The sequence below is a fragment of the Passer montanus genome, unplaced genomic scaffold (assembly GCF_014805655.1).
Source record: "Passer montanus isolate IOZ18808 unplaced genomic scaffold, ASM1480565v1 scaffold8, whole genome shotgun sequence".
Lineage (NCBI taxonomy): Eukaryota > Metazoa > Chordata > Aves > Passeriformes > Passeridae > Passer > Passer montanus.
Window position 1 is genome coordinate 6,925,637 of NW_024373256.1, and position 26,067 is coordinate 6,951,703.

General features: G+C 39.7%; 2 protein-coding genes across 2 annotated transcripts; one reads left to right on the plus strand and one right to left on the minus strand.

The window, feature by feature from the left end:
• Window positions 1-58: 58 nt before the first annotated feature.
• CCZ1 (CCZ1 homolog, vacuolar protein trafficking and biogenesis associated) lies at window positions 59-12,550 on the plus strand. The gene is made up of 15 exons (XM_039732342.1): window positions 59-292; window positions 1,821-1,918; window positions 2,041-2,134; window positions 2,232-2,306; window positions 3,313-3,360; window positions 3,628-3,711; window positions 5,818-5,993; window positions 6,221-6,302; window positions 6,451-6,512; window positions 7,014-7,125; window positions 7,718-7,751; window positions 8,106-8,223; window positions 9,765-9,923; window positions 10,981-11,108; window positions 12,205-12,550. The coding sequence occupies exons 1-15, from the start codon at window positions 74-76 to the stop codon at window positions 12,258-12,260; spliced, it is 1,545 nt and encodes a 514-aa protein (XP_039588276.1). The 5' UTR covers window positions 59-73; the 3' UTR covers window positions 12,261-12,550.
• Window positions 12,551-12,663: 113 nt separating this feature from the next.
• LOC120513191 (radial spoke head 10 homolog B-like) lies at window positions 12,664-26,067 on the minus strand. Its single transcript, XM_039732341.1, has 19 exons — window positions 25,724-26,067; window positions 24,911-24,986; window positions 24,645-24,713; window positions 24,265-24,438; window positions 23,640-23,725; window positions 22,910-23,030; window positions 21,950-22,126; window positions 21,141-21,282; window positions 20,564-20,685; window positions 19,921-20,107; window positions 19,132-19,240; window positions 18,968-19,047; window positions 18,720-18,868; window positions 17,819-17,926; window positions 16,616-16,789; window positions 15,356-15,407; window positions 14,732-14,842; window positions 13,455-13,647; window positions 12,664-13,031 (listed from the first exon to the last, which is right to left on the minus strand). The coding sequence occupies exons 1-19, from the start codon at window positions 25,975-25,977 to the stop codon at window positions 12,764-12,766; spliced, it is 2,652 nt and encodes an 883-aa protein (XP_039588275.1). The 5' UTR covers window positions 25,978-26,067; the 3' UTR covers window positions 12,664-12,763.

Below are 26,067 nucleotides of genomic sequence, written 5' to 3' on the forward strand. Positions count from 1 at the left end.
GCCGGTGCCGGTGCCGCGGCGGCCTCGGGCCGATTCCCGATGGTGTCTGGCGGCTGCCGGCCCCAGGCTCAGGATGGCGGCGGCAGGGGCGGCCGGCCAGGAGAAGCAGCTCGCTCCGGGGCCGGTGCCGGTGCCGCGGCGGCCTCGGGCCGATTCCCGATGGTGTCTGGCGGCTGCCGGCCCCAGGCTCAGGATGGCGGCGGCAGGGGCGGCCGGCCAGGAGAAGCAGCTCGCTCCGACCCTTCTCAGTTTCTTCATCTACAACCCCAAGCTGGGGCCCAAAGAGGGAGAGGTACCGGGGGGACGTGGCGCCCGGGGGTGCGGGGAGGGCGCGGCGGTCCGTGCGTGCCCGAGGCGCTGTCCCTGCGGAGCGGCCCGGACAGAGGCGGTGGCAGCTGCGCCTTCCCCGGCCCGCGGCCCCGCATCCCTGCCCGGCATCTGGGAACCCGCGGGGCCGGGCACCGCTGCCGCCCCCACTGGGGTCTGTCACTGCTTCCGAGTGACCAAACAGTAACCAGAGGTGTTGTCAGAGCCGGGCCTAGGTTGTAGATGGGGAGCTGGACAGTCAGCAACTGTTTTACTGATGCTTCAACTTTGTCTAAAAAGAACTTTCTCGACGTAGATACAATATGGTAGAAAGGTTACTGTGTAACTTAGTTACAGTCAAATTACTGCTGGTGTTTATTCACTGTGTCCCTTGGTAAGGAGAGTGAAGAAGCTCTAGGTGACAGCTGTAGTGTCATGCCCAGCTTTAGCAGTTTCTGAACAGAGCAGTGTACTTACATACTCCCGGCTCGCTCCGGGGACTCCAGACCGGAGGAGCTGTTGTTGTGCTGTTGGATGCGGTGCGGCTCGGAGGGACCCAGCGGGCAGGGGACCGGGCCGGCAGGAGCCTCCCGAGCTCGGCAGAGCCCCGTGTGTGGGGCGGAAAAACCCGGCTCACCGAGGCGGGTCGGGGTGGGCTGGCTGGGAGCAGCTCTGCAGAACAGGAGCAGGGAGTCTGTGAGCAGCAGGTCCTGCGTGAATCAGCAGCGAGCCTTGTGGCTGCGGGAGGCAGGGAGGGTGGCTCAGCAGGTCCAGCCGAGCCAATGCTTCCCCTCTGTCCGGCACGTGTGAGGTTACTACTGGGTGCTGTGTTCTTCCAGGGGATCCCAGAGTAGGAAAAATACTGGCAAACTGAAATAGCCTAGTGGAGAACCCCTGAGTCAGTCAGGGGGTGCAGTCTGTGGCGTAGCAGAGGAGCCTTTGATAACTGCATTTGTGCAGCCTGGAGGAGAGGCAGTGTGGAAGGGGGCAGAGAGCAGTCTCACCTGCCTGAAGGGTGGTGGTAGGTGATGGAGTTTGGTTCTTGAAGTGAAAGAATGAGGATGGATGGAGGGAAATTCTGATGAGATAGAAAAAAAATCCTTCACGGTGAAGTGATCCAACATCAGAGCAGGGCTGGAAAGTTGTGGGATTCCCATCTCTGGAGGTATTGAACACATGACTGGACAAGGCCTGGAGCAATCTGAGCTGCCTTTGAAGCTTGTCATGCTTTGAGCTGCCTTTGAAGCTCGCCTTGCTTTGAACAGGCCCAGAAGTAACTGGGGCCTGTGATCTCAATAGCCTTCAATTTACAAAGTATTTTGACATATCGTGGGATGATTGACTGCTGAAGTGTGCTTAATATACCTTTTATCCCTTATTACAGAAGCCCATCTTGGTACAAAATAAAATTCTGCCTAGGTTATTAAGGGATTAAAAAACAAGCAAACCTTGAACTCAATATTCTTTGATTTTTGTTAAGATGCATTTGCTTGGATTCTTTTTTCAAATTTTAGGAAGAAAAGAAGATTCTGTTCTATCACCCAAATGAAGTAGAAAAGAACGAAAAAATTAGAAATGTGGGGCTGTGTGAAGCTATAGTGCAGTTCACAAGGTAGGAAGTCTGCATGGGTGATTGTTTTGGCACAAGCACTGTATTTTAAATATCTCAGTTATGTATCTTCTTGTTGTGAGTGTGTATAAATACCTACATCTACTTATATGTTTTCTTTCCAGGACCTTTAGCCCAACAAAACCTGCAAAATCCCTACATACCCAGAAGAATAGACAGTTTTTCCATGAACCTGAAGAAAACTTCTGGATGGTCATGGTACTTATGCACGTGATATGCATGTTCCTAAAACACCATCCTGCAATGTTGTCAATGCATTCTGCATTGTCTCATACCAGCCTGTTCCACTTCCTAGGTTGTACGGAATCCCATAATAGAAAAACACAAAGATGGAAAGCCAGTCTATGAATATCAGGAAGAAGAATTGCTGGTAATAATGAACTTTCCTTTTTTTTTTAGTGAGTTGTGTTGTATTTTTGAGAGTACTTACATCCAGAAATATCTTAGTTTAATTCTTCTTGAACTGCTGTGAAATTGATTTTATATGTATCTATACCTATCTTCATAAATGGAAAAAGGCAAAGTACTTTTCAGTAAAGTTTAAAGAAGAGCACAAGACAGAGAATTATCCAGAGAACAGTCAAGATCATTCAATAAACACTGGTGAAATATACAACTGTGAGACTTTCAGCTTGGAGTAGATGAATATTTCTTAGGATCTGTATGTTTAATTAAGTTCTTAAATCTATGTATTTTTATTAGGTGCCAGTATACATGTCACTACTTGCTCAAGACTGCTAGTAATATTTACTAATAATCTGGAAAACCAAAAAAGCTCATAACTATGATGGGATTTCTTGTCCAAGCTGCAGAATCATTATGTCTGTTCAAGGGTGGGATACTAATAAAAAAGCTGGTTAGTTATCCTGCCCCTGTTCATTACAGTGTGCATTACTTTTGTTCCTCTCTTGTGTCCTAAGAAAAGGATTGGAGTCCTAGGAACTCTATTTTGCCAGATAAAATGATCTTTTTTTGGACTGGGTTAAGATCTCAGCCCCATAAAACCTGCTGTAGTGTCCCACATTCTTCAACCTTTGCTTTGGATGAAGAGAGAGCTGTCAGAAAGAGGATCATTTTCACTGACCACTGGCCTCAGGGAAGAGCAATGTTTGTAACTGGAATCCTTGGCATGAGTTCTGAAGGTGCTTTTGGTACTAAATGTGATGGGGGAAGGGACTCCCTTTATTGAAATCATCCTTTATAAGTACAGAGACATTTCTAGATGCTGACTGACAGTGCCATTTAACTTTTCAGAGGTTGATTTCTCCGATTTGTGTTTTTGCTGGCTCTTTGAAAACACATGTTATGTGTAGCTCAGCCAAAATACTTGTAATTCTGCCTCTGCTCCTACTGATGTGCTGCTCTCTTTCCTGCAGGACAAGGTTTATAGTTCAGTCCTCCAGCAGTGCTACAGCATGTACAAGGTAGGGTTAACACTGGAGGCTCGAGGCCTTTTACAAGACAAGAGCATGAGATACTTCCATGACACATAAATGCTTGCCTCTGCTGCCATTAATACCTGGCCTCTGCAAATCTAAATGTTTTATCAGTAAAGAAGGGATACATTTGGATTGATTTGGAGTATGTTAAGGAATGGGAGTTGTGTTCTAATCTATATTCATAACCAAGTTACAAGAAATTACTGTAAATGATTACCCAACTAACTGATCTTTTCCTCTTTAAACTGTTAGCTTTTCAATGGCACATTCCTGAGAGCCATGGAAGATGGGGGTGTGAAAGTGCTAAAGGAGAGACTAGAGAAATTCTTCCATCGGGTAAGACCTCATTTTTCAGGCACATACTGTGATTCTGCACTGGAAATAAAATAAAAAAAGTGGCAGCAATGTGACTGTAAAACACAGGCCGTAGAAAAGATGTAGAGTCAACACAAAGTGTGTGGTTACTCGTTTTGTCAAATACTTCCTGCTTTTGCTGACAGAGTAGCTTCTTTAATTGGAGTTCAACCACAAGTGTGATCATGACTTGATGGAACAACTTAACTGTTGGATCTTTTTTCTGATGGAATTGTGTTCCTTCTTTCAAAGTTCTGCTTTAATGTTTGAATTGGTTACTGTGATAACAGTTTGTACAGACCTATTTCAGTGACTGTTGAAGATTCATTGAGGTTAGAAGGAATTTGGGGAGGTCATCCAGTTCAGCCTCCTACTCAAAGCAGGGTAACACTGAATTTAAACTCTCCTGCCCAGTGCTTTGGGTGGTTGAGATCTGAAAACCTCCAGGAGCAGAGATTCCACAACCTGCATGCACAGGCTTAAAGTCCTTTTATACTGTGAATGAATTTTTTAAGTTCTCCCCCCTAGAAGGAATTTGGGGAGGTCATCCAGTTCAGCCTCCTACTCAAAGCAGGGTAACACTGAATTTAAACTCTCCTGCCCAGTGCTTTGGGTGGTTGAGATCTGAAAACCTCCAGGAGCAGAGATTCCACAACCTGCATGCACAGGCTTAAAGTCCTTTTATACTGTGAAATAGTGAATAGATGAATTTTTTAAGTTCTCCCCCCTGCTCCACCCCACCATTAGTAGCCAATCCTAAGAAGGCTTCAGGAAATATTGCATGCATTATAAGTAGTCTTCAGAATGTAATTTCATAGCTGATGTTTTAGTGAAAGGATAAAAGGCAAAACCTATTTTTCACATAAAGTAACTGAGTAGTCTCATCTGGCAGAATTTTGAGTTCCTACATGAGGAGTTTCATCACACTTGGAAAGTGCCTGCCCCCATTTTTCTTGTTTGCAAGCCAGGAAACAGAACTGCTGTCAGCAGTTTGTGCTTTTGTGGTATTGAGATCTCTGATAACGATGGAGTGCAGACACTGTGTAATGGTGTTTAAAATTTTGTTCTTTTAACAGATTTTTAGAACGGAACAATGTTGTGACAGTGTAAACAAAAGTACAGGCTTTGCTTGTGGATTTGGGGAGGGTCTTGCTTGTTTTTTGTAAGACTTGTGATAGACTCCAGAATAAACACCATTGGCACAGGGAGTACCATGATGAGCTGGTGTGTGCTACTGTCCAGACTAAATTAAAAGTAGACCTTTGCAAAAAAGAAAGTAATAAATTTTTATTGCTAAAACAGAGAGACTTACAAGCTGTGCCAGAGGTCTGTATTTCTTGTGGGCATTCAGTAATGTGAAGTGACTGCAGAGGGAGCCATTGGACAAAGCATCTCCCACAGACCACTTGACAGCACGTTTGAAATGTCTTGCTAGAGGTTACAGTCTATCAAGAAAGTGAATAATGGAAATTATTTATTCCATTACACATTGAAAGCATCTGTTCTGATTTCTACAACTGAATCTGAAATTAAATATCAGTAAGATAGGCTTTGCTTGCTTATACTCTCATAAGATCTTGAATTTTCCTTAAAAGCTGTTTTCATAATGATTAAATAAGAGCAAAGTGACACCTGGAATCACATTCATGCACTGACATATGGATCACAGAATGGTGTGGGTTGGAAGACACCCTTAAAGGTCATCTAGGGCACCCCCCTGCTATGAGCAGACATCTTCAACTAGATCAGACTGCTCAGAGCTTTGTCCAGCCTGGCCATGAATGTTTCCAGGGATGGGGCAGTCACCACATCTCTGGGCAAGCTGTGCCAGTGTGTGAGCACCCTCATTGTAAAAACCTGCTTTCTCATGTCTAACCTCAGCTGAGCCTCCTTCAGCCCAAAACCCTTGTCACTATAAACCTTTGTAAAAGTTGTCCCCACATGAACGAGTGTGTCAGACAAGCAGTGCTGGAAGGACTCTTTTTTCTTTAAGTCCAGATTGTTGAGGATTAGACTTAAATTTGTCATTTAAATCTACACCGTGGCAGTTTTCTGAATTCTAAAAGCCAACTGTTGTTGTTCTCTCAGTACTTGCAGACACTGCACTTACAGTCTTGTGATCTGCTGGATGTGTTTTGTGGAATCAGCTTCTTTCCACTGGATAAAATGACTTACTTGAAAATTCAGTCATTTATTAACAGGATGGAAGAAAGCCTGAACATAGTGAAGTACACTGCATTTCTCTACAATGACCAGCTTATCTGGTAGGTACTTCAGTAATTCTTTTGTGTGTCTTCAATTTCTAATCCTGTGAGTAAGTGCCATAATAGAGAAGCTTTTAAATTAGTGACAGAGTTGGATCAAAATGGGAAAACATGAAACAGGATACCATTCAGTAAGAAAGGCATTGATCTGAGCTAGCTAGAGGGAAATGTGTGATCTGAACTGCAGCACAGATGTAATTTGGTTCTTTTTCCTCACAATGTGCTAGGAGTGGACTGGAGCAAGATGACATGAGGATTCTGTACAAATATCTCACAACGTCTCTGTTTCCAAGGCACATGGAGCCTGAGGTAGCTGGGCTGGGGCTTTTGAGGGGCAAGGTGGTTGGGTGGTTTTGGTCTTTTCTTCCTGTTTGTCTGTTACTAAAAATACCAAAGACAAACCTCTCTTCTCTCTGCCTCTAAGCTGTTTTTTCCTGTATTTTCTTTTCCCCCTCAGTTAGCGGGAAGAGATTCTCCAATACGTGCTGAAATGCCAGGAAATCTCCAACACTATGGAAGGTAGGTCTTGTTTTACTGTCACCATCTACTGCTTCTTCCCAAGGGCAAAACATTTGGGAGGAATGTGTGTGTTTTGAGTACATATTTCACACACAGTCATTCCAGAGGGTTGCACAGTAGTTGATGCAATGTAAAACTTGACCCTTGGAAAAAAGAGAAAATGCTTCATTAAAATTACTGCATATTTATTTTTCTTCCCATTGTTCTTAATGCACTGTATGACACATTTGGGAATTGTTACAGTCATTTCTTTCCAGTCAAGCACTCCAGAACAAGGTGTAGGTTTAATCTAGGATTTATCTATTTGTTCTTCCTCTGTACTCAGCATGTCAGTGAGGAATTCTGTACTTAAGCAAGGAGGCAACATTATTTTGCATAATTATGGGTTTGGACATCCTTAATCAGGAGAACTCCTAATTGCAAGTTTGGCAAACATCTCTTAAATTCAAGAAACTGAAATACAAGTATTCATCACATCTGACCTGTTGAATTATTTTCTAGGTTTCTTACTGGACCTTTAAATCTTAATGATCCAGAAACAAAATGCCGTTTCCCCAAAATATTTGTTAACACTGATGACACTTACGAAGAGCTTCACTTAATTGTTTATAAGGTATTACATTTTCCTCTGCAGTTACTCCACAAATTAGGAATCTATGCAGTGAAAGTGACAATGATGTGAAGTATTTAGGAATTGTATAGAAAGATGCATTATAAGAGACAGAAAACTGGCATTTCTAGCAACAAGCTTTAAAGCCTGAATTCTCTTCTCCCCTCTCCTGTACTCTGTACAAAACAAACAATTATTTTGTTTTACTAAAACAAAATACCAGCCTTCAGATGCTTTAAGTGATTGCATGCCTTGTTTGATATGGAATTAATCAATAAACCAAAAAATATTTTGTTCTCACCTTAAATGGGAGATTCTTGCAGATATCTTTGTATAAAGTGCATTTTACCAAGTTTTCTCTTTCCCCTACAATTTAACAGTTAACTGAATTTAAAAATCATAGCTGAATTTTAAAATCAGAGCTAACCTGTGTTGTGCAGGACTGCAAAAAGGTTATCCTATTGAAGTGTTACCTTCAAAAAAGGTTTTTAAATCTCTTCTCACTTATGTATGACCTCTCAGTAGTATTGTCATTTATTTGAGTTAGAGAAAGTAATCTGTTGTAAATGGCTTTTTTGCTTTTGTTTTATTCCAGGCAATGAGTGCAGCTGTCTGCTTTATGATTGATGGTAAGTACCTATTAGCATCCATTATTTGCCAAGACTTTCATATGTAAAATACTTTGACATGCAGCTTGTTTTACTCTTGAAAAATACTCACATTAATTTCTTATTTGAGTCTCTTTATCATGAGTGCTTTTATCAGTCTTTTATCTTTGTTCCAGTGGTACAAGTAACTCGTTTTACACAATAAAATTATTAAATACTGCTTCAGTTAGCCATATTCAAAATCACCCCTGAGGCTCTAATTGTGGGAGAAATTTGTCCTTGGACTCTCGCTGATGTTTAAAGAAAACAACTACAGAAACTGTACCTTCAGCTGTGGGAAGAGAATCTCACCTCTCCCTTTTCTCTGCCTGACAGCTTCAATTCCACCCACACTGGAGTTCTGCAGAAAACTGGACAGCATTGTCGGGCCTCAGCTCACGGTGTTGGCATCAGACATATGTGAACAATACAACATCAACAAGAGAATATCAGGGTTTGTACCACACCTCTTTTCCTGCTGCATTCCCTCATTGATGAAAAGTTAGGTTAAATGAACTGCTTCAATAATGGTAACATGAGCCCAAATTTTGAAAGCATTAATGGTGTACTTAAAGCAATGCTTGTCTACTTTTCTGCATCTTAAGTGTTTATAAAGTGCACGTTATTGCATATTTGGGTTTCCCTGAAGTTACAATAGATGTTACTAATTTAGGAACAAATGTTTATTGTCTGGCTGAAATGGGAATTTTAGTGAGTAAGTTACTTGGTTGCAGTGGAAGCTTTACTGTGGAGGACTTTTCCAGAATTACTGCTTCTTGAAGTGTTGCCATGTATAATAGGTGAGGAAAAAAAGGTCTTTTATTTTTCTCTTTTGCAGAACTAAGGTAATTACTTGAGGGGCAAAAAGCAGTCAAAAGAAAAAGGATGCTAATGCTTTGGAAAATATCTTTCACTTAGAACTACAGCTTGACTTGCAATAAAATTGCATTTATTTTTTGAGAGATTTGTTAGTTGGGGAAGCAAGAACAGCATCCCATATGGCAACATAAAAAGAATTCAACCAAAGATAGGTGTGTGAGTGAGCTCAGTTAGTGGTACCATCCCAAATCAGCAAAATCTCACAGGATAGAATAGGATGTACTTGAAATTGTGCCAATCTACTAAATCATTAAACTTGGGCTTTTTAAATGTCATCTGGGACTGGCTTTGGCAGCTTTAACTCTTTAAAAGTTTAATGCCATGGTGTCCTGAAAACATGATACAGTTCCTTGACACTAATGCATGTGGGTGACAGAGAGCAGGGGTATCTGGTTGTTTGCTGAGGTGAGCAGTGTCATCACAGTATCTCCTGCTTCTAAATAATGCATTGCCTCAAGTACCAATTGCTGCAGCCAGTTTTTGGTCACTCTGAATGTGTTATGTCTTCTACAAAAAATTACAGCTCTAGGTTTTTATATTAACTTCATAAAAGAGGAAATGGAGGAAGACAGCCAAGGCAGGAGTTTGAAAATAGTCTCTTGCTTGGCCCACACAAATGATGTGGGGGGAAGTCTAATTGCCTGGATCAAGAAAGAGTTTGTTCTCTTGGTTGTAACAAATAACAAAAACATGAATAGAAGATGACTTATTGCTCAAATTAAAGACCCAGGATCCATTCAGATCAGCTTTGACTGGCATAAGGGAGAGCAGCAGGAACAAAATGGGGCCAGGAAAAAACAGCTCATTAGAAAAATGCAAATTAATTACTACTCTGAAGTAGGACAAGGCCTTCAGACTCCCCTGTGTGTGTTTACTGGCAGCATGAGTGGCAGAAGGGGAAATACTGGCTGGTTCTGCAGACTCAGTTGTCTTTTGGGGTTTTTTTAAGTGTGTTAAAATGAATTTCAATCTCACAAGTCTCTTCAATGTGAAGATAAGTCCAGGCTGTGTAAGTTAGCTTTGCACTGGCTTTCTATACAGTCTCTGGGAAGCCTCTGCTTACAGAGCACGTTGGTATCCACAAATCACTTTTATTTTCTTTGTAAATCTTCCTAGGGCTGAGAAGGAACCTCAATTTAAGTTTATCTATTTCAATCACATGAACCTGGCAGAGAAAAGTACCATTCACATGAGGAAAACACCCAGTGTATCACTTGCATCTGTTCACCCTGACCTCATGAAGATTCTCGGTGACATCAACAGTGACTTCTCCAGGTAATGCTTAACTATTAAATAGTCTGTAACTCCTACTGTCAAGCAGATTTTTTTTTCTTTGCAAAGGAGTGGCCCTTTCCAGTCTTTTTGTTGATGGCTGGCTGTTCATGTTTGGTATTTTATGTTGGTTAGAAGTAGTCCATCTTAAAAAAAAAATCTTCTAGTGTCCTTTTAAATAAAAAATTAAAAGAGGGCCAGGGCCTCTATCAAAGAAAATATCTCATCTATTGGAGGCTTCAGAGTAGTCATAGAAAATGGGATGGGAAGCACAAGAGTCTGTCTAATCTGGGAAAGCAATGTAAATGACAGGGACACTTGCTTCTGCCTGTGTCATACCTGCCCTGGCACAGCTGGGGGTTTCTAGGGGTGAGACAAAGGATGAAATGCAAACCTTGCAGTTACTGCAGCCCTGCTGATGGAGAAGATAAGTGGCTTCTTGTCAAAGGCTATCATGCTGCAAGGTGGGGGAGACCCTCTGTCATTATCAAAGTTAAGAAAGAACATGACAATGCTGAATGATTGGGATGCCCCTAACTGTAATTAGCAACAAGCTGTTTTCCCACTCTGCTTAAGGACAAGGTTTCCATTTTTCTATAAATGAAGAAAGTGTGTTTCATCATGTTATGGAAGTACTGGGTTAGTGACAGCTTTATAGAAGATATCCAGTTGTGGAGCATAGTTTAGGTCTAGGTTTAACAGTTCTGTGAAAGCTCAGTATCACCAACCCATCTCCAGCTTTCAGTATTTGGTCCCTGTGGAGCAAATCCTCATTCTGTGAAGTGTGTCCTTACCAGAATGGAGGAGAGGTGCTTTCTCCAGTGTTTTCACTGCAGTGTTTGGCTAATGAAAAACTTACTGATTGACACATGTGGGCATGTCCTAAGCAGCCATTTCTGAAGCCTTTGACTTGGACTGAGTGATGGCCAAGTTAGAACTGGTGTTTTCTTTGATACTGCACAACCACAATTTCTGACATTGAGCTGTCCTAATGATTACAGATAAAGTTGTTGAAGATGAACTTGCTGCCACCTTCTTTACTTTTTAAAACTTCTTTCAGAGTTGATGAAGACGAGGAAATTATTGTGAAGGCAATGAGTGATTACTGGGTAGTTGGGAAAAAGTCTGACCAGCGAGAACTATACGTTATTTTGAATCAAAAAAATGTAAATCTGATTGAAGTTAATGGTAAGGATTGTTTCTTACTACCTTTAAATACAGTTACTCCTAAAATGTGTGCCCCTAGAGAAGTAATACAACCCAGCTCATGAGAAATCTAGAGAGGACTGATCTTTGATGGAGCAGGTGGGTTTGCCTAAGGTTTTAGTCTGCCTACTACCAGCTGTGAAAGGACAGCATAAATATTCAGCAGGCATTCTTAATTATTAATCAGTCATTCTTCCTCCTTCAATTAATAGAGGACAGCACTGTGAGCTTAGTTTAGGTGCAACTAAAAAGTGTATTACAGATGAGAGATGAATATATTTACATCTGTTTGTCAGTGATCCAGGGTTAGTTACTTACACATTGTGGCTGACTTGTCAGTGATCCTCATCCATGGCTGTCTTGTTTCTAAGATGGTTTTGAGAATGATTTACTAGGACTAAGAATGAGAATTAACATGAAGATGCAATAAGCTTTTACACTGCTATTTCTCTAAAAATCTGTTTGAGTCTTGCAGCAATGCTAGGGCTCTCTGTTCTAACAGGAGGCAATGTGCTTGCTTGGACAATGGGAAAGAATTCATACCTTGCCAGGACCAAAGCCTAACAACCTACATTTTCAAAAGAGGAAGAGTTGTGTAACCTGGCAATCTCTCTTATAACTGTCTTTCAGCATCAAACCTACCATACAGAAACAGTGAATGTTTCTGTGCCTGATAAACCTAGGAAGTTTATCAATCTACCAAATAACACAAAGCAAAAACTTTGCAGACTTGATTTACTGTAACAGAATATCCTGATTCCTCCTTTCTCTGAAAAAGGGGTTATAATATACTTCCCTTAACTATATGTTAAGCCAAGTCTGCTGCTGTTGCAGTGTTTGATGAGAGGCACATCATTTACACTTAAACCACTTTCAGACAGTGGGAGACATCAGACTTGACTTTCTCCTACTGAAGAGAGAGTAATATTAAGTGTAATTGTACATTAGAAACTCTTAGGGCTTTTTCTGTTTGAATGTTATTAAATTCTCCCTGACAATCCCCAGGGTTTTTCTGGAGGAGGTTTCTGTAATATACAATACTGATGGTTTTTTTGTTGTTGTTTTTTTTTTTTAACAGAAGAAGGGAAGAAACTTTGTGCAACACAGTTTAATAACATTTTCTTCTTGGATTGATCTGCAAAGGGCTGATTTATTGAAGATGTCAATGTCAGGCACTTGTTCAACATGAGAAGTTATTAGTCATATTATTGACTGGAATAATGACAATAGTAAAGCAATACTTGCTTTGTAAGAATCAAAATTTCTACTAAAATCTGTAAACTCTGACCATAAAATTTTTAAATTTTAAAAATGTTTATGTGCAAATTAACTAAAAACCAGTCTGAACTCATCTGTACCATTCCATTCTGATATGTTATGTGAATATTTTGCTGAAAAATAAAACTAATAATTGTTACACTTTAGAAACATCTGACTTCATTTGCATCGTGTAACTTCCTGCTAGTTTATCCAAAACTCTGGTGTTTCCCTCTGAAACCAGCAATTCTTGTGCATGCAGTTGAGCCATTCCTACAGCTTCCTACAAGTGTGGGTCTTCTGGGATTGTTTTGGTTTGTTTTTTTTTTTCTTATTTGAAGAGTTCTTGCTTGAAGCTTCAGTAGTTCCCAGCAGAGGATTTATTTCTTTTTCTTTTTGTCAGCAGTTGCCTTGGTACTTGTGGGTGCTGCCTTCTCTGCCTCTTTCTCCTCAGGCTCTGCTGCTTGTGAGCCTCTTTTCTTTGGTGAGGGTTCTGTTTTGGAGGCCTCTTTTCTCAGCTGGAGACCTCTCCAGGAGGGGAGTTTCTCCCAAGATGACATGGCTCGTTCCCTGTGCTTGATATCCTCATGTAATGCTGCTGCTGCTTTCCTTCTTGCCTCTTCTTCTTCTTCTTTTTCAGCAATAAGTCTGCATGATCAAAATTTGAATTTAAGGTACTGTAAGAGAAGGGAGACAGGTTTCCACTGGCTAAGCAACTCCAGCTCTAATCATAGCATGAGCAGCATAAACTGCCACAGTGTAGAGAAGCAGAAAGTCTCTCATTACCCCCTCAAGTCCAAATATGTCTTAACTGCCTTTACACAGAGCAGGAACCAAATACCAAGAAATACCAGAGCTAGGTTTGTTCCCTCGAAGCAGCCTGTATTTGTTACTCCAGCCAGTAGCAGAAAGCACGAGTTACATTCTGTATGTTACTAATGAAACCTGTGTGAGTCACTTTTCCAGGTACACTTTGCTATATGACTTTCTTGAACACCCTTCTCATTTTCAATAATTTTGCTAGTGGAAGATAAAGGATAACAGTACTGCCAGACAAGATTCAACACTCACCGTTCCAGTTCCTCAGCCTGGCTCTTTCTCAGCTCAGCTAATTCATCATTCTCCTTTTGTTTTTCTTGTATTTTATCTCTCAGCATTATTTCATGGTCAAAAGCAGGGAATAACTTAGTTGTGAAAAAGATTTCCACCTGACACATCCAGAAACTAAATGGCTCCTTTTGTTCATCTTTATCTTTTGCTTCATCTGCAAGATGTAAATTAAACATGTTTATTTAGCAGGGCACTTCTATTTCAAATGTGTTTTGGACTACAATATTTCAGCTCTGATACTCTGCAAAGGGAAGGTCTGGCTTCTGCATGGTACAGAGCATGAAAGGTGTGAGACACTTTGAACTGAAAGGGGGTGGCCCTTTTGTGAGGCTTCAGTGACTTGTCCCTGGGAATGGCACAAAAAGACAATGAACTCTTCCCTTTAATCCTGTGACAAGAGTCTTCTGCAGTAACCTGATGACAGTTCAGTGTCTGTGACTCCTGTGCACGGGGGAAGGGATGAACAAACATGAGCACCTGAAAGGACAGAGGTGTGTGCCAGTGTCCCTTGTCCTGTCAGGAAACAGCCCAGGCCCAGGTGATGGCCCTGAACAAACAGTTTTTCAGATGTGTAACATTTCACCCATCAGAGTGCAGCAAAAGAGCTGATGACTATGCAAAGATCCTTGTCAAACTCTGTCCTTGGATTTGAGCTCTATAGCAGCAGAAAACATTTAACAAACATAAAAACCAACCCAGATGGGATCTGCTAATCAGCTGGAAGGAAGATGGTACAGAAAACTACAACCCCCAACACAGCAAAGTGCTCTTACTGAACATCTCTTCTGCCTGACTGTTGGTCTGTCCTAACATAAGGCACCTTATTCCAGCTAGTGGTGGCACACCACTAATTATAATTCTTATTTTAAGTAGAAGCAGCAGGACATGGCAGTAATACATTTTATTTGTCCAAGACACTCCACAGACAGCCTTGCAGCTTGAGCTTCTCATAGAATAATATAAATTACAGCTTATAGATGCCCAACAAATTAAACATAGCATTTTAAAATTGGGGAAACTATGTAAGTCAGTACTTAAATTCTTATTTTATTATAAAGTTTCATTTTCTTTTTAAAAATATTTTAAAATTTAAAAAAATCTTCCTCCAGAATTAATGCTCATTTACTGCCCTCTTGTGACAAGCTGAAATGTGTCAATACAAATAAAACTTCACAATTCAAGAGCTCCAAGAGATTTGTGTGTGTGTGTTAAGTCCTAAAACAGTAGCACTGTTTTACCTATCAATTCCTTTTCTGGACAGGAATCTTGTTCTTCTTTTACATCCTTGTTGGGCAATGACACATCATCTTTGCTTTCTCCAGGAGTTATGGGAAATGAGAGAAGAGTTTCTGATATTACAAAGAAAGAAAATGAAAATTACTCAGCCTTTAATCCTGTGCATGAAATTCCAAGTTTGATCTTCAGCACAAATATAGGTTGTCACCTGCCCTGAAAGTCAGATCTGGGTTAAAATACTTCTGAAATGATGAAAAGTTTGTTTCTAATGCAGGCACAATGCAGAGTTCAAGCTCCTGTTTCCATGCCCATATGAGTGGGACAGAACAGGAAGAATTAAGGTTTTAAAAGCCTTTAAAGCTATTTTTAAGGAAAAAGTGATAGCTTCTAATTAAGAAGCACAGAAAATTCAGAGATTCCAACTTGCCCAGCCATCTGTGTAGAGCAGGTAGGAAAGCTAAACAAACCTTGTCATAATTGCCACACTGAATGGAGCTGCCCTCTGTAACTGCAATACATCACCTATTTCCATGATCAGCTCCTGTTTAATTGTTTTGAAAGTTGCAGAAAAAGAGCATCTGCTCAAGCCACTTTATAGTTTTATAACCACTTAATACAGTACTCACCCAGTAGAGAAGGTTGATGAGCAGGCTTTGTGTCTTCACAAGGTCTCAGTGGCTGGCAAGAAGTTTTAAACTCAGTTACTAAATGTCTGGGCCTGTGTTCAAATCACAAAGTGAAATCCCAAGGCCCTTTGAGTCACGCAAATTCCCATCTCCAAAGCATTCTGCCGGCCAAATGCATCCTGCAATCATGCCTACCTCAAAATATTTCTATTGCAGGAGTGTTTTCAAGTATTACCAGCTAACACTTTTCCATTGATAGCAGCCAGGCAAGCAGGATTATCCTATTTCAGAGCTAGGGGAAGACAGCACGACAGAAAATGAAAGCTCCTGTTCTTTGACCTGTTCCTCTGTTCTTACATGTTGCTCTACATATTGTTCATCTATTGTTCATCTGCTCCTGAGTGTACAGCTCAGCTGCCTCGGAAATGTCATCATTTATGTCTGCACCAATTATACTTCTGCTGCACTAATGAAATGTAACACATGAAAAATTTTAGCCTCAGTACATTTAATTAAGATTTTTTTTCTTTTTCTTTTTTTTTTTTTTACTATTTTAACTGGACCACTTCACTGTTCAACTGTGTCACTGCTTGCAGGGATGCTGCAAGGGAATGGGTGCATAGGGTGGGAACAACTGGGCAAAAAATGGGAAGTAGTGGTGTACAGTGGCACTACTGGCTCACAGAGGCTGTGAAATTATGTTTGTGAATACTCCTTGAATTAATAAAAATACTTCCATCTTGTGCATAATTTCAAATAATAACAATTCTAATTCATGTCTTCAACTACTCTGTATATACAAATTGCACCAGTGTCACGGGCAGCATCTCACAACCTACAAAATCCTTATTCAGAAGTTCAGCAAAAAGAAAAAGATGACAGCTCAACTGCTGGCAAGCAGCAAGGCTTGCTACACACAACAGCTGCAATGCCATTTTTACAGGAAAATTTTAGACATTCAGCTCAATGCAGAACAGACATATCTTTCACCAGCCAACCAATCTGCCAGTTCCCTTCAGAAGTACTCTATGTGTATTTACAGTTAAATAGGAAAACATGCAAATATGTTAAAACTGTCTACAGTGATGTTAAAATTTAAGATACAAATAAACCGAAAAGGCAGAAGGACCCAATCAAGTATTTGTTTATGCAAAAAGGGGAAATTGGTTTCCATGGTCAGGAAACAGAACATTTTCAGGGCCTGACTTCACTCTCTCAGTGGACACATTGTAACAGTGAACAGGTCTGCATCAGCCTTACCTGGGGTGGAGAATGTTCTGTGGGAGACACAGCTGAGGTTTCCTTGGAGCACTCCTTGATTTCTAAGCTACTTCTTTTCTGGTTGTCTTCAGCTTCTTTCTTCAGGATCATATCCTCAGTAACATACACCAATGCACATTCAAGAAGAGCTTCAAAAAATTCTAGAAAAACCATCTAGAGTAAAACAAAGGCAGTAGTAAATTAGTTCATTTTTACAAAATCTCTTCATTAACAGGCCTATGTACCTGAGCAAGCAAAGAACTCAGAAGTGGTAGTGAAGTCCCCCTGGCCTCATTTATCTAGTCAAACATCCCTTTTTCTGAAGAAAAACTGAGAGCAGCCAAAGCTCAAAAAATTCAGGAGAGGATATGGTGGGTTGTACTTTATACAAGTTACACTGAGCTAAAACACTGCACTGATTTTTCTTGTATCTGGAGCTATGAGAAATCTCTCTAACAAGTAACTCACAACTACAGCTATTACCTAAAACATCATATTTTAATTGCATGGGATGCTGCTAGAAACCTCAGGAGTGGGTTTATAATGGATTCCTTAATAAGACTTACACTGTGTGTTCAGCTTATCAGATCCTGTTTAACACAAATTCAGTTATGTTTGCAAGAGACTGTTGCTGAGTAAGAGTTAATTCTTTAAGGGTGAAAACCCTCTACACTAGGCCAGTTCTCAGGTAGCACAAGAGTCTCCCACAGTCACTATCTGACCTCACTGAGGTGGCAGCACCTCACATGTCACTAATCAGGTTTCTTGCATCACCAGATTTTCAGGCTCCGTGGGTTCACACCTGCATTACTGATCCACCTTAACAGCCTCAGTGCAGTGAGTAATCCCTGTGATCACTGCATATCCATACTGCCAGGCAGCTCCCCACTACCAGCACTCCACTGGAAAGGGATTTCCCTGCATGGATTATGGCACTCCTAAGGACCTTTCTGAATGGTCAAGTATGCTGAGACTGTGCTAAGATGAGGCAATTAAGAAAAAACATAGAAGTACATGAGCTGAACTAAAAGATATAAGCAGAACAAAGGAAAACAAATAAAGGCTGAAGTTTTACTCTATTTTTTAAAATAAATTAATTCCTTTTCCTTCTCTTCCAGCAGGTAGGACAGCATTTGCAGTAGTTCTTAAAAGCAATTTTAACTGTTCCTGTAGCAACAGACTATGGGTTTTTTCCATACACACCTCCAGCTCCAGGTTGACACCATGGATGGCAGGTAGGGAGGCACCAACTTTGACAAATATTCCCAGAACTCTTGCAGCAGTTAATTGTTCACTGAGAAGTTTAAAATCCTGGGTAAGAATAAATATCACATGTTAACAGCACTTAAGGCATGCCCCACATGGACCTAATCTACCTCCCTTTCAAGCCTTTGCCAAAATTTGTAGTGGTTTCAAATGATACTTCCACATATGTAATTAGCAGCAGAAATTCTAGTCCTATTGAAGCCAATGGGAATTTTCCCTAGACTGCAAAAGCAGTGTTACAAAAGAACTTGAGAAAGCTCATAAACAAAAATACAAAAAATTACAACTTTGCCATCTGATCGTTTCTTGATTAAAAAATTGCTCAGATTTATAAACTGAAGCATCCAAACCTTAGGCATATCAGGAGGAATTGTTCTCTACCTTCATAGTAATTTTGATCTGTCCCCAAATTACTGAATTTTAGTAAAGAAGCTCATGCTCTTATTGTAGTAAATTATTGAAATGGTTTATGGTGTTATTTCAATAGCTGTCAGTCTTTGAGTTCTAACAATAGGACATACTCATATATACATTTTACAGATGGGGCAGAGGGAGACACAGTGGAGATCAGCAAAAATATTTATATTCCCTTAAACACATTTGTCTTGGATTTGATAAGAGTAAAAAATTACAATTCAAGTCCTGAAAAAGTGCATAAATAACAGTACATAACAGTAGAACAACTGTTCTTTTACTGCTCCTTGGACAATTTGCACAAATAACCTCATTCCCACTTTCTCAACTGTGCAGAAGCCACAGCCTATTTTAAAAGGCTCATATAAACTGAACAAAGAAAGCACATCTAATCACACAAAACAAAGCAAAATTAGACTCTTACGTCCAACATCCAGAGGAATTGCCTCAGCTTCACTGTGGAGTCAAATGGAGCTCTGGGACATAGTCTAGAAAAGTCTTCGTATATATCACAGCATTTCTCAAGGTAGCTCATGGCAAAATATGAGAATTCTTTACTAGAATATAAGATACCTTTCAAAATGAATTGGGAAAAAATAACATTAACAATAAAACTGCAATGCATGTGATACCAATTAATGAATTCTGCAAAGAAGAAATAGCATTGCTTACCTTGGACGCAACAGGCAGAGGGCAGAACATTCCTGGACATCATTTCTAAGAAACATTTCTTCAGATTAGGAACTTCATCTCTACAGTTGAAACAAAACCACTCTTGTCTGGGAAGATTCAAACTGATTTCACTGAAATAAATTTCACTAAAAGATGAAACTTACTTGTACTGTTTATGATAGATATGAAATGCCAGGTGAACAAGGTAGGATACAAATGTTCTGAACAGTAATATATCACATGGTTCATGTATCTTCTTAGGTGGTTCATCACCTGAAAAATTTTTTAAAAACCAAATTTCTACTGTTCTCATGTATATTAAAATGCCTCTAGGCATATTGATTTTTCAGCCCTTCTTATCCTCTCCATCTGCACCTATGACAGCGTAACAACACTCCCAGAAGACTCACACCAGACAATACAGCACTTCCAAACAAATTTTAAGGGAGAACTGTCCACCTGTAGCTGGATCTTGGACAATTCTCTTTCCAGAAATGCATCCACTCAGCATATACAGAAATTAAAGAGGATTCAGAGTTGGAGTTAAACCCTTCACATACTAAGGACAGTGCAGGACTACAAGGATTTGATTGATTAACTGGCTCTATGGAAGACAAAAAAATACTACATGCAAACCAAAGTTACGAATACTAAAATAAAATAAATTTGTTTCTCCTACTTCTCTCTCAAAATTCTCTCTCTCTCTCTTAAAGAAGACCAGGGGTGAATATTTTGAACAGATGGCTCTTCAGTGCAATTTTCTATGTTGTATTTTAATTTTGTATTTTCTCGCATAAGGACCAGAAGTGCCCAGAGAAGTTTAAATTGATCCACTGAGAACTCACAGGCACAGAGGTATTGACTCAGCACAACTTAACTCCCAGAGCTGAGCTGCCAGGAGAACTTGCCACTCCAACTCTCCACAGCTTACCCTGCTCACCAGGAACACAAACCTCTCAACAGTCGATCTATTTCAGCAAGAGTTACAGAGGAGAGATGAAAATTGCAGTCCTTCAGAAATCTCCAAAACTGCAGCATAGTCAGGGAGTAAACACCATCAGGAGAAGCACAGCCTAAGGTGCTGTAGAAGTAGTAGGTTTTTCTCAATTTTGAAATATGCCTCAACACAGCCAATTGTACCTGAATAAAGCAGGATATGTGTTCAGCATCATCTCAAAGCAATAAGAGATCAGTTTGTATTGATCCTGTAACTGGGCAGATAATTATTTGACCTTGCAACTTAGCATATCCCTGGCTAAGAGTTCACAAAAGCATTACTCAAAAGTAATGCTTCAACTCAGAAGTGTTTTGGTGACTGATAAAAACAAATCATCCTCTGTCAGTGGACAAACCTCAGAGTAGCTAAAACTGGTTGCTCCAGATATGTTAACCTATTTTTAATTGGCCTTTTTTAGTGGAAGCTCAGAAGAGGCAATATTGTCTATTCATTCTTTTTGCTTTTCTGTTTTCACGGCTTTCAGATTTTCAAATAATTGTTTAATGGAAAAAGTTACTTTAACACAAATAAACCAGAGAGAAAATAGTATGAAACACAATACAGGGGAAAACTGAAAGTATCAAACAGTAGACTTATACTTGCTGCATTTCATCCTCTCTGTCTTCTCTTGGGAAGAAGACAAGCAGTGATGATACATCCAAATCAATATCTGATCCCAGAACAGAAAACTCTCCCAAGTCCTTAATGATTACACTCCTTCCTACCAAGCAAATAAAATAAGTTAGAACAAACTAAAATAAAGCTTAATATATACACACACAGAGAAACAAAATGTGTATTATTCCTTCTTATATTACTGACTTGGAACAATAGATTCCTTCACAGTAAGAAATAGAGATTTCACAACCAACAGCAGAACAACTGAAGAGCAGTTCTGTCAAATCAACCCCTAACCAAAAGGAAATGCAGACACTATAAAAGCTGTGAAATTTTCACACAACAGTTCCATTCATTACAAGATGTGGTGTGGATGTGCCACATCAAGTGTCACTCACAGCAAACACAGCATGGAAGCAAAAGCCATGACTCCCATTGCTATCGAAATTCTTTGAAGAAATAGGTCTGGTCCTTGAGTATGTACAAACAGTTTCATATTATAGTAAAATGGAACAACAAAATATGACTAAGTAAAATTTGTTTTGTTAAGCTGCTCACCAATGCCAAAACTACTTCTTGAGCTGGTGTCTCTCAGGTTCTTGGCTTTCACAGCAGACCCTTGACGAGAAGGAGATTCCACAGGATGATCATTTATAAACTCTCCTTCAAAAGCATTACCATCCTTGAAGACAAAGATGCCCTACAGACAGATTAATTATTATATAAATATAAAACAAAGATTAAAAAAACCCCAAACCACTAATTCTCTCAGTAAAATTTCCTTTTCAGAATCTTGGCTAAAATGCAATATATGAAATAAAATACAGCAAAATAATTTTTCCTACCCTCTTTTACAATGCATTTTGTCACCTATTAAATAGGTACACTGTTGGGATGAAGGACTGACTATATATCTGTTTGATTTTGAAAAGTATTTTCCCCCCATACAGAAAGACTTGTTTGTACTCCTTAGGTTGCACATGTGGCACTCCACTCAGAGTTTTTTCAAAAGTCTGTTTTATGAGAGGTTTTAAGAACTCCTCTGTGCAAGGACAGCTTGAAACCCATTAGCTCGTAGTAGAAGTGTGAAATTCTGACCAACCACTGCAAAACTCAAGATGCACCCATTGAACTGAAAATATCCACAGTGAAATATATGTCTTTGTATACCCAAAACATGTCTAATCACAGAGTCAGCCTGTGTCCTTGGAAGGACTGCAGCTGCTCTCAGTGGACTCTCTGCCCTTTGTGTGGGGATTCCATCCACACTGCAAACTGAATGTAATTTGCTGTACAGAAATCTAGAGATCCATATACAGAGCAGAACAGTTTGCTCTGCTGTTGTCTGTAGTTCTGACAATACTCACCTTGCCATGCTTCTTATTATGCACCCACTCTCCATCGTACACTGCTCCATCAGCATAAAGAAATATCCCATGTCCATGGCGCTCCCCTTTTACAAAATCCCCTATATATTCATTCCGTAGAGAATACTCAGACATTTCCATTCTCTTCAAAAACCATGTGTGCATGCCAGAACCATGCTGGAAAAAAAACAAGTGTGTTTAGAAAACAGGTCCAGGCTTTGGCAATTGTCTGAAATAAAAGCCCCCAGCTGATGGCTGCAGCACTTCAAAGCAGGGACAGAACTAGATGCCACAGAGGGGCATGGGAGAAGCACCCAGAGGATGCACTGCACCAACACACACTGGAGCAAGCTCTAGCACGGGACTCCTAAAGATACCCACCCTTCCTCCCTGGATCCTTCTCCTGCAGTGCTGAACAGCCAGGTGAGGAACACCATGCCACAGAGCCAGGATGGCCCACAAGCTGGACTCCTTGACAATTTTAAGCAGAGTGAAAAGACAGAGCAACTAACTCGCCTTCTTTTTGAAACAGAATAATAAATGGAAGGAACTGAAAATGCCACAAAATTGTCTCCCATCATAAAACTTTTCCAAGAGGGAACAGTGTGGTCTAGTATTTTACAGGTGACACAGAAATAAACTGCCACATATACCTACTGCTGAAATTGTAGCTCAAGCTAAGTCACAAACACTTCTTTAACTTTTTTTTTAATTGAAAAATGTTTCTATTTTCCACTAGGGAATGAAATTTTAATTTTATAAGACTAAATCAAAATCCTTTAACAATTTGAATATTGCTAACATAAGAATCAATTTACAATAAAGAACATATTTTTGTTATCTCAACTGGCAAAAATCATACAAAGCTCCTTTGATATTGCACAGAACTCCCTGTTTAGCTTTCCTAGGGTAGTGGACAGATGCTGAGCTAAAGAAGGTTTCTGGGGAAGAAGTCAATACCTGCATGCCACACTCCCACTGTCCTTCATATTCTTGATTATCTGTCACCCATATCATTTTTCCATGTCCATGTCGCAGATTTTTCTTCCACTGACCATTATATATATTTCCAGATCTGTAGCTGCAAAAAACCAATGAAAGTTAATTCATACTAAATTCTGTGCTGATCTCATAGAAGGTTTATGTGAAACCTCATTGCTAATAAATTTATAATTTATTAAGGCTAAATAAAAGCATTAAATTTAAAATTGACTCATATGACATGGACACAGAGGTTTTATTGTAGCCACTGTTTACCTCCTATTTTAAATTTAGAAATCACTAAAAGTATTAACCAGCTCTTTTTCCCAAAAAGTCCTTGCCATAGCTATTAACAATATTTGTTTATATATAACTTTATAGATAAGTCATTTATTCATAAGGCAGCTTTATCTGCTCAAATCAATCGAGTGTGTTTGTTTGAATTGTGGTTTACCAAAGCTGATTTGGGATTTTGTCTTTAGCTATTCTTTTGTGTGAATGGTCAGCAGAAATACTGCACATAAAAATAAACTTTTAAAGGTCTGTTTTGTTATCACAAAGCACTTTGTACATTTTTATTCCACTGCAGAAAGTACACACTACTATGAAATGACAGCATTTGTACCCACTTTATACAACAGAAGAAACTGCAACATAATACACAAAAGTAAAAAATGTTGAGGGTAAGAACAAATGTTATCATATTTACCGTCTGATCCCCCATCCTTCTCTGACATTATTTACCCAATCACCTCTATACCAGGAGGTCTGCTCCTCATCATAATAAATCTTACCCTGAAACAAGAGCATAGTCAGTTTAAATACCTAAATATTTGTCTACCTGAACAAAAACATCACATACGCTTGTAATCACGTTTTAATACTTAGGGTGCCTTTGACTCACTGTACTGAAAGCAACTGAAGGGATGCAATTAACTAAAGAAAGCAAGCTCTTTTGATTAATATTAGGTAAGACCTTAGAAAACACCAAGTGTTCAAAAGAAAAATCCTACTACATTACATCAAAGTCTACCATTTTTTCAAACCTCTTGGAAATACTTTAAGAGAGCTAACCTTGGCATCTTAATTACAGTACTCAGTCTGAGGAAGATCAGTTTTCTGACCCACTCAAGTCTTTTACTTCCAACAGTAGGTCTACAGTATTAACTGTATTCACAACCTCAGAAAAGCTCCCTAGGAAAAACAAATCTCTACACAGCATAAGGCCATGCAACAGAACAAAACACAACACTTTTGCAAAACCTTTGCAAAGTAACACTTGCTGTTCCTGAAGGTATCACCTGAGCCCATGCTCTCATTTAGTTCTTACTGACCTTTCCATGTCTTTTGCCATTGCACCAATAACCAATGTAAGAAATTGGATGAGTACCACTCCTGAAAACTCCATATCCATGCCTAAGTCCATCCTGGATTGATCCTTCGTAAACGCTGCCATCATTCCAGGTATAATGGCCATTATGCATCAGCACATTCTTAACAAATGTTCCCTGAAAGATTAAATTACAACATTAAAATCTAAGACTCTCTGTTTCCCAGCCTTCTGGGACAAGTCAGGCTTGTAACTGAAATCACTGCCACAGCTCTGCAGTTGCCACCTGTACTGTACCAATTACTGCAACTTTTCTACTTTCCTTCAATTTGCACATCTAACTGTGTGGAACCGTATTCAGTTATAACTTAAATTGTACTTTACCTCATACTTTACTCCATCAGCCCACGAGTAAATCCCTTCTCCATTCATACGCCCTTCAGAAAATAGACCCTTCAAAATGAAGAAAATAGCATCATTTGCAGATTTCCTCTTACCCCAGCTGAAGCTTACAGTGACTGTAAGATTTTAAAAGAGTGACACGTAAATTCCCCTCCAACTACTAGTTTCAAACCAAGAGTTTTAATGCTTCTCAGTGCTCTTGAGAGAGAACTTACTCTGTTACTTTTTTTTTAAATTTATACACTCACCTTGTATGTATTTCCTCCTTCAAAACATATAAATCCTTCGCCCTCATAGAATTCATCAACTTGTTCACCTTCATAGCTACAAAGAAAACAAACTAAAGATGAAGATTTCAAGTCACTGCCAATAGATCTAAATCACATAAACAACCATATAATCAGATAAATGATCACACAAACAATCATAAATGACCTTTGATTTACCATGGTCTACACACAGGTCAGCTGATGTATCTTGTGTAGAATAACGAACAACCAGAAAATTTTCAATTTTTTGAAACTTCCTTGTAACATTCCACATAATTGTTGTGTTGCCTCAGACCCATATTTCCTTCAATTAAGAAAAAACCCCACATTGGTAGTATTTTCTACCTTACAGTCAGGCATGCTGGTATATGACACATTACACATAAACATCATATTGAAATAAAAAAGGATTTTGTTAACATTGCCATTCACCTGCTTGCTCGGTTTAGGATATTCTGAAGATATAAGAGCAGCTTTAAGCATTAAAAGGCAGCAACAACTAAGATTACATGATATATTTTCCTTCACCTGTTATCTGTATACTTTAACAAAACTTCACTGAAGGTGAACAAGCTGAAAGAATGAGGGTTTTGGCAGGCAGAGAGCACCAGCAGCACTCTAGGATGCAAGAAGGCAGCAGAATTCCACACGTGTATCTCCTAAGGTGCCACTGCTACTAGGTCTGAATAACCTGATTCTCTGCTTCACATCAGTGCTTGTATGACACTGGCTGCAGCAGAGATACCTCAATGAGAGTTCTTGACTTCACTGCTGTATTTGTAACAAGAGTACCTTTTTATAATCACTTGAGCAAGCATAGGCTCTTCGTGGAACGGGATAACAGGCTGGGCTGGTGGTTCCTCTACCTCTGGCTCTTTATCTGGTGCCTCTGGAATTGCTGGAGTTTCTGTGCTCAATGAGTCACTCGGCAAATCTAGCGTTGTTAAGCTACTCCCAGTTGGGGTAGCTAGAGAGTCTTCTGACTTCTCAACAGCTGCCTTCTTACCATCTTTCTTTTTGGCTTCTTTTTTCTTGCCTTTTATCATAGCTACTGAATTGTCTCAGTGAGTACTTCTTTTCGGAAAAATGAATATTTATTTCTGTCTAACGTATATATTTTTAACCTATAAACTAGT

Excerpts from the sequence above, each read along its gene's own strand:
- LOC120513191 (XM_039732341.1), bottom strand. The coding sequence starts at position 25,977 with ATGATAAAAGGCAAGAAAAAAGAAGCCAAAAAGAAAGATGGTAAGAAG. Across the intron at positions 19,241-19,920 it reads AATAGATCGACTGTTGAGAG|GTGATGAACCACCTAAGAAG; the intron begins GTTTGTGTTCCT and ends AAAATTTTTCAG. Across the intron at positions 15,408-16,615 it reads CAGAACATTCTCCACCCCAG|CCACTGAGACCTTGTGAAGA; the intron begins GTAAGGCTGATG and ends ACTTCTTGCCAG.
- CCZ1 (XM_039732342.1), top strand. The coding sequence starts at position 74 with ATGGCGGCGGCAGGGGCGGCCGGCCAGGAGAAGCAGCTCGCTCCGGGG. Across the intron at positions 293-1,820 it reads TGGGGCCCAAAGAGGGAGAG|GAAGAAAAGAAGATTCTGTT; the intron begins GTACCGGGGGGA and ends TTCAAATTTTAG. Across the intron at positions 3,361-3,627 it reads AGTGCTACAGCATGTACAAG|CTTTTCAATGGCACATTCCT; the intron begins GTAGGGTTAACA and ends TTAAACTGTTAG.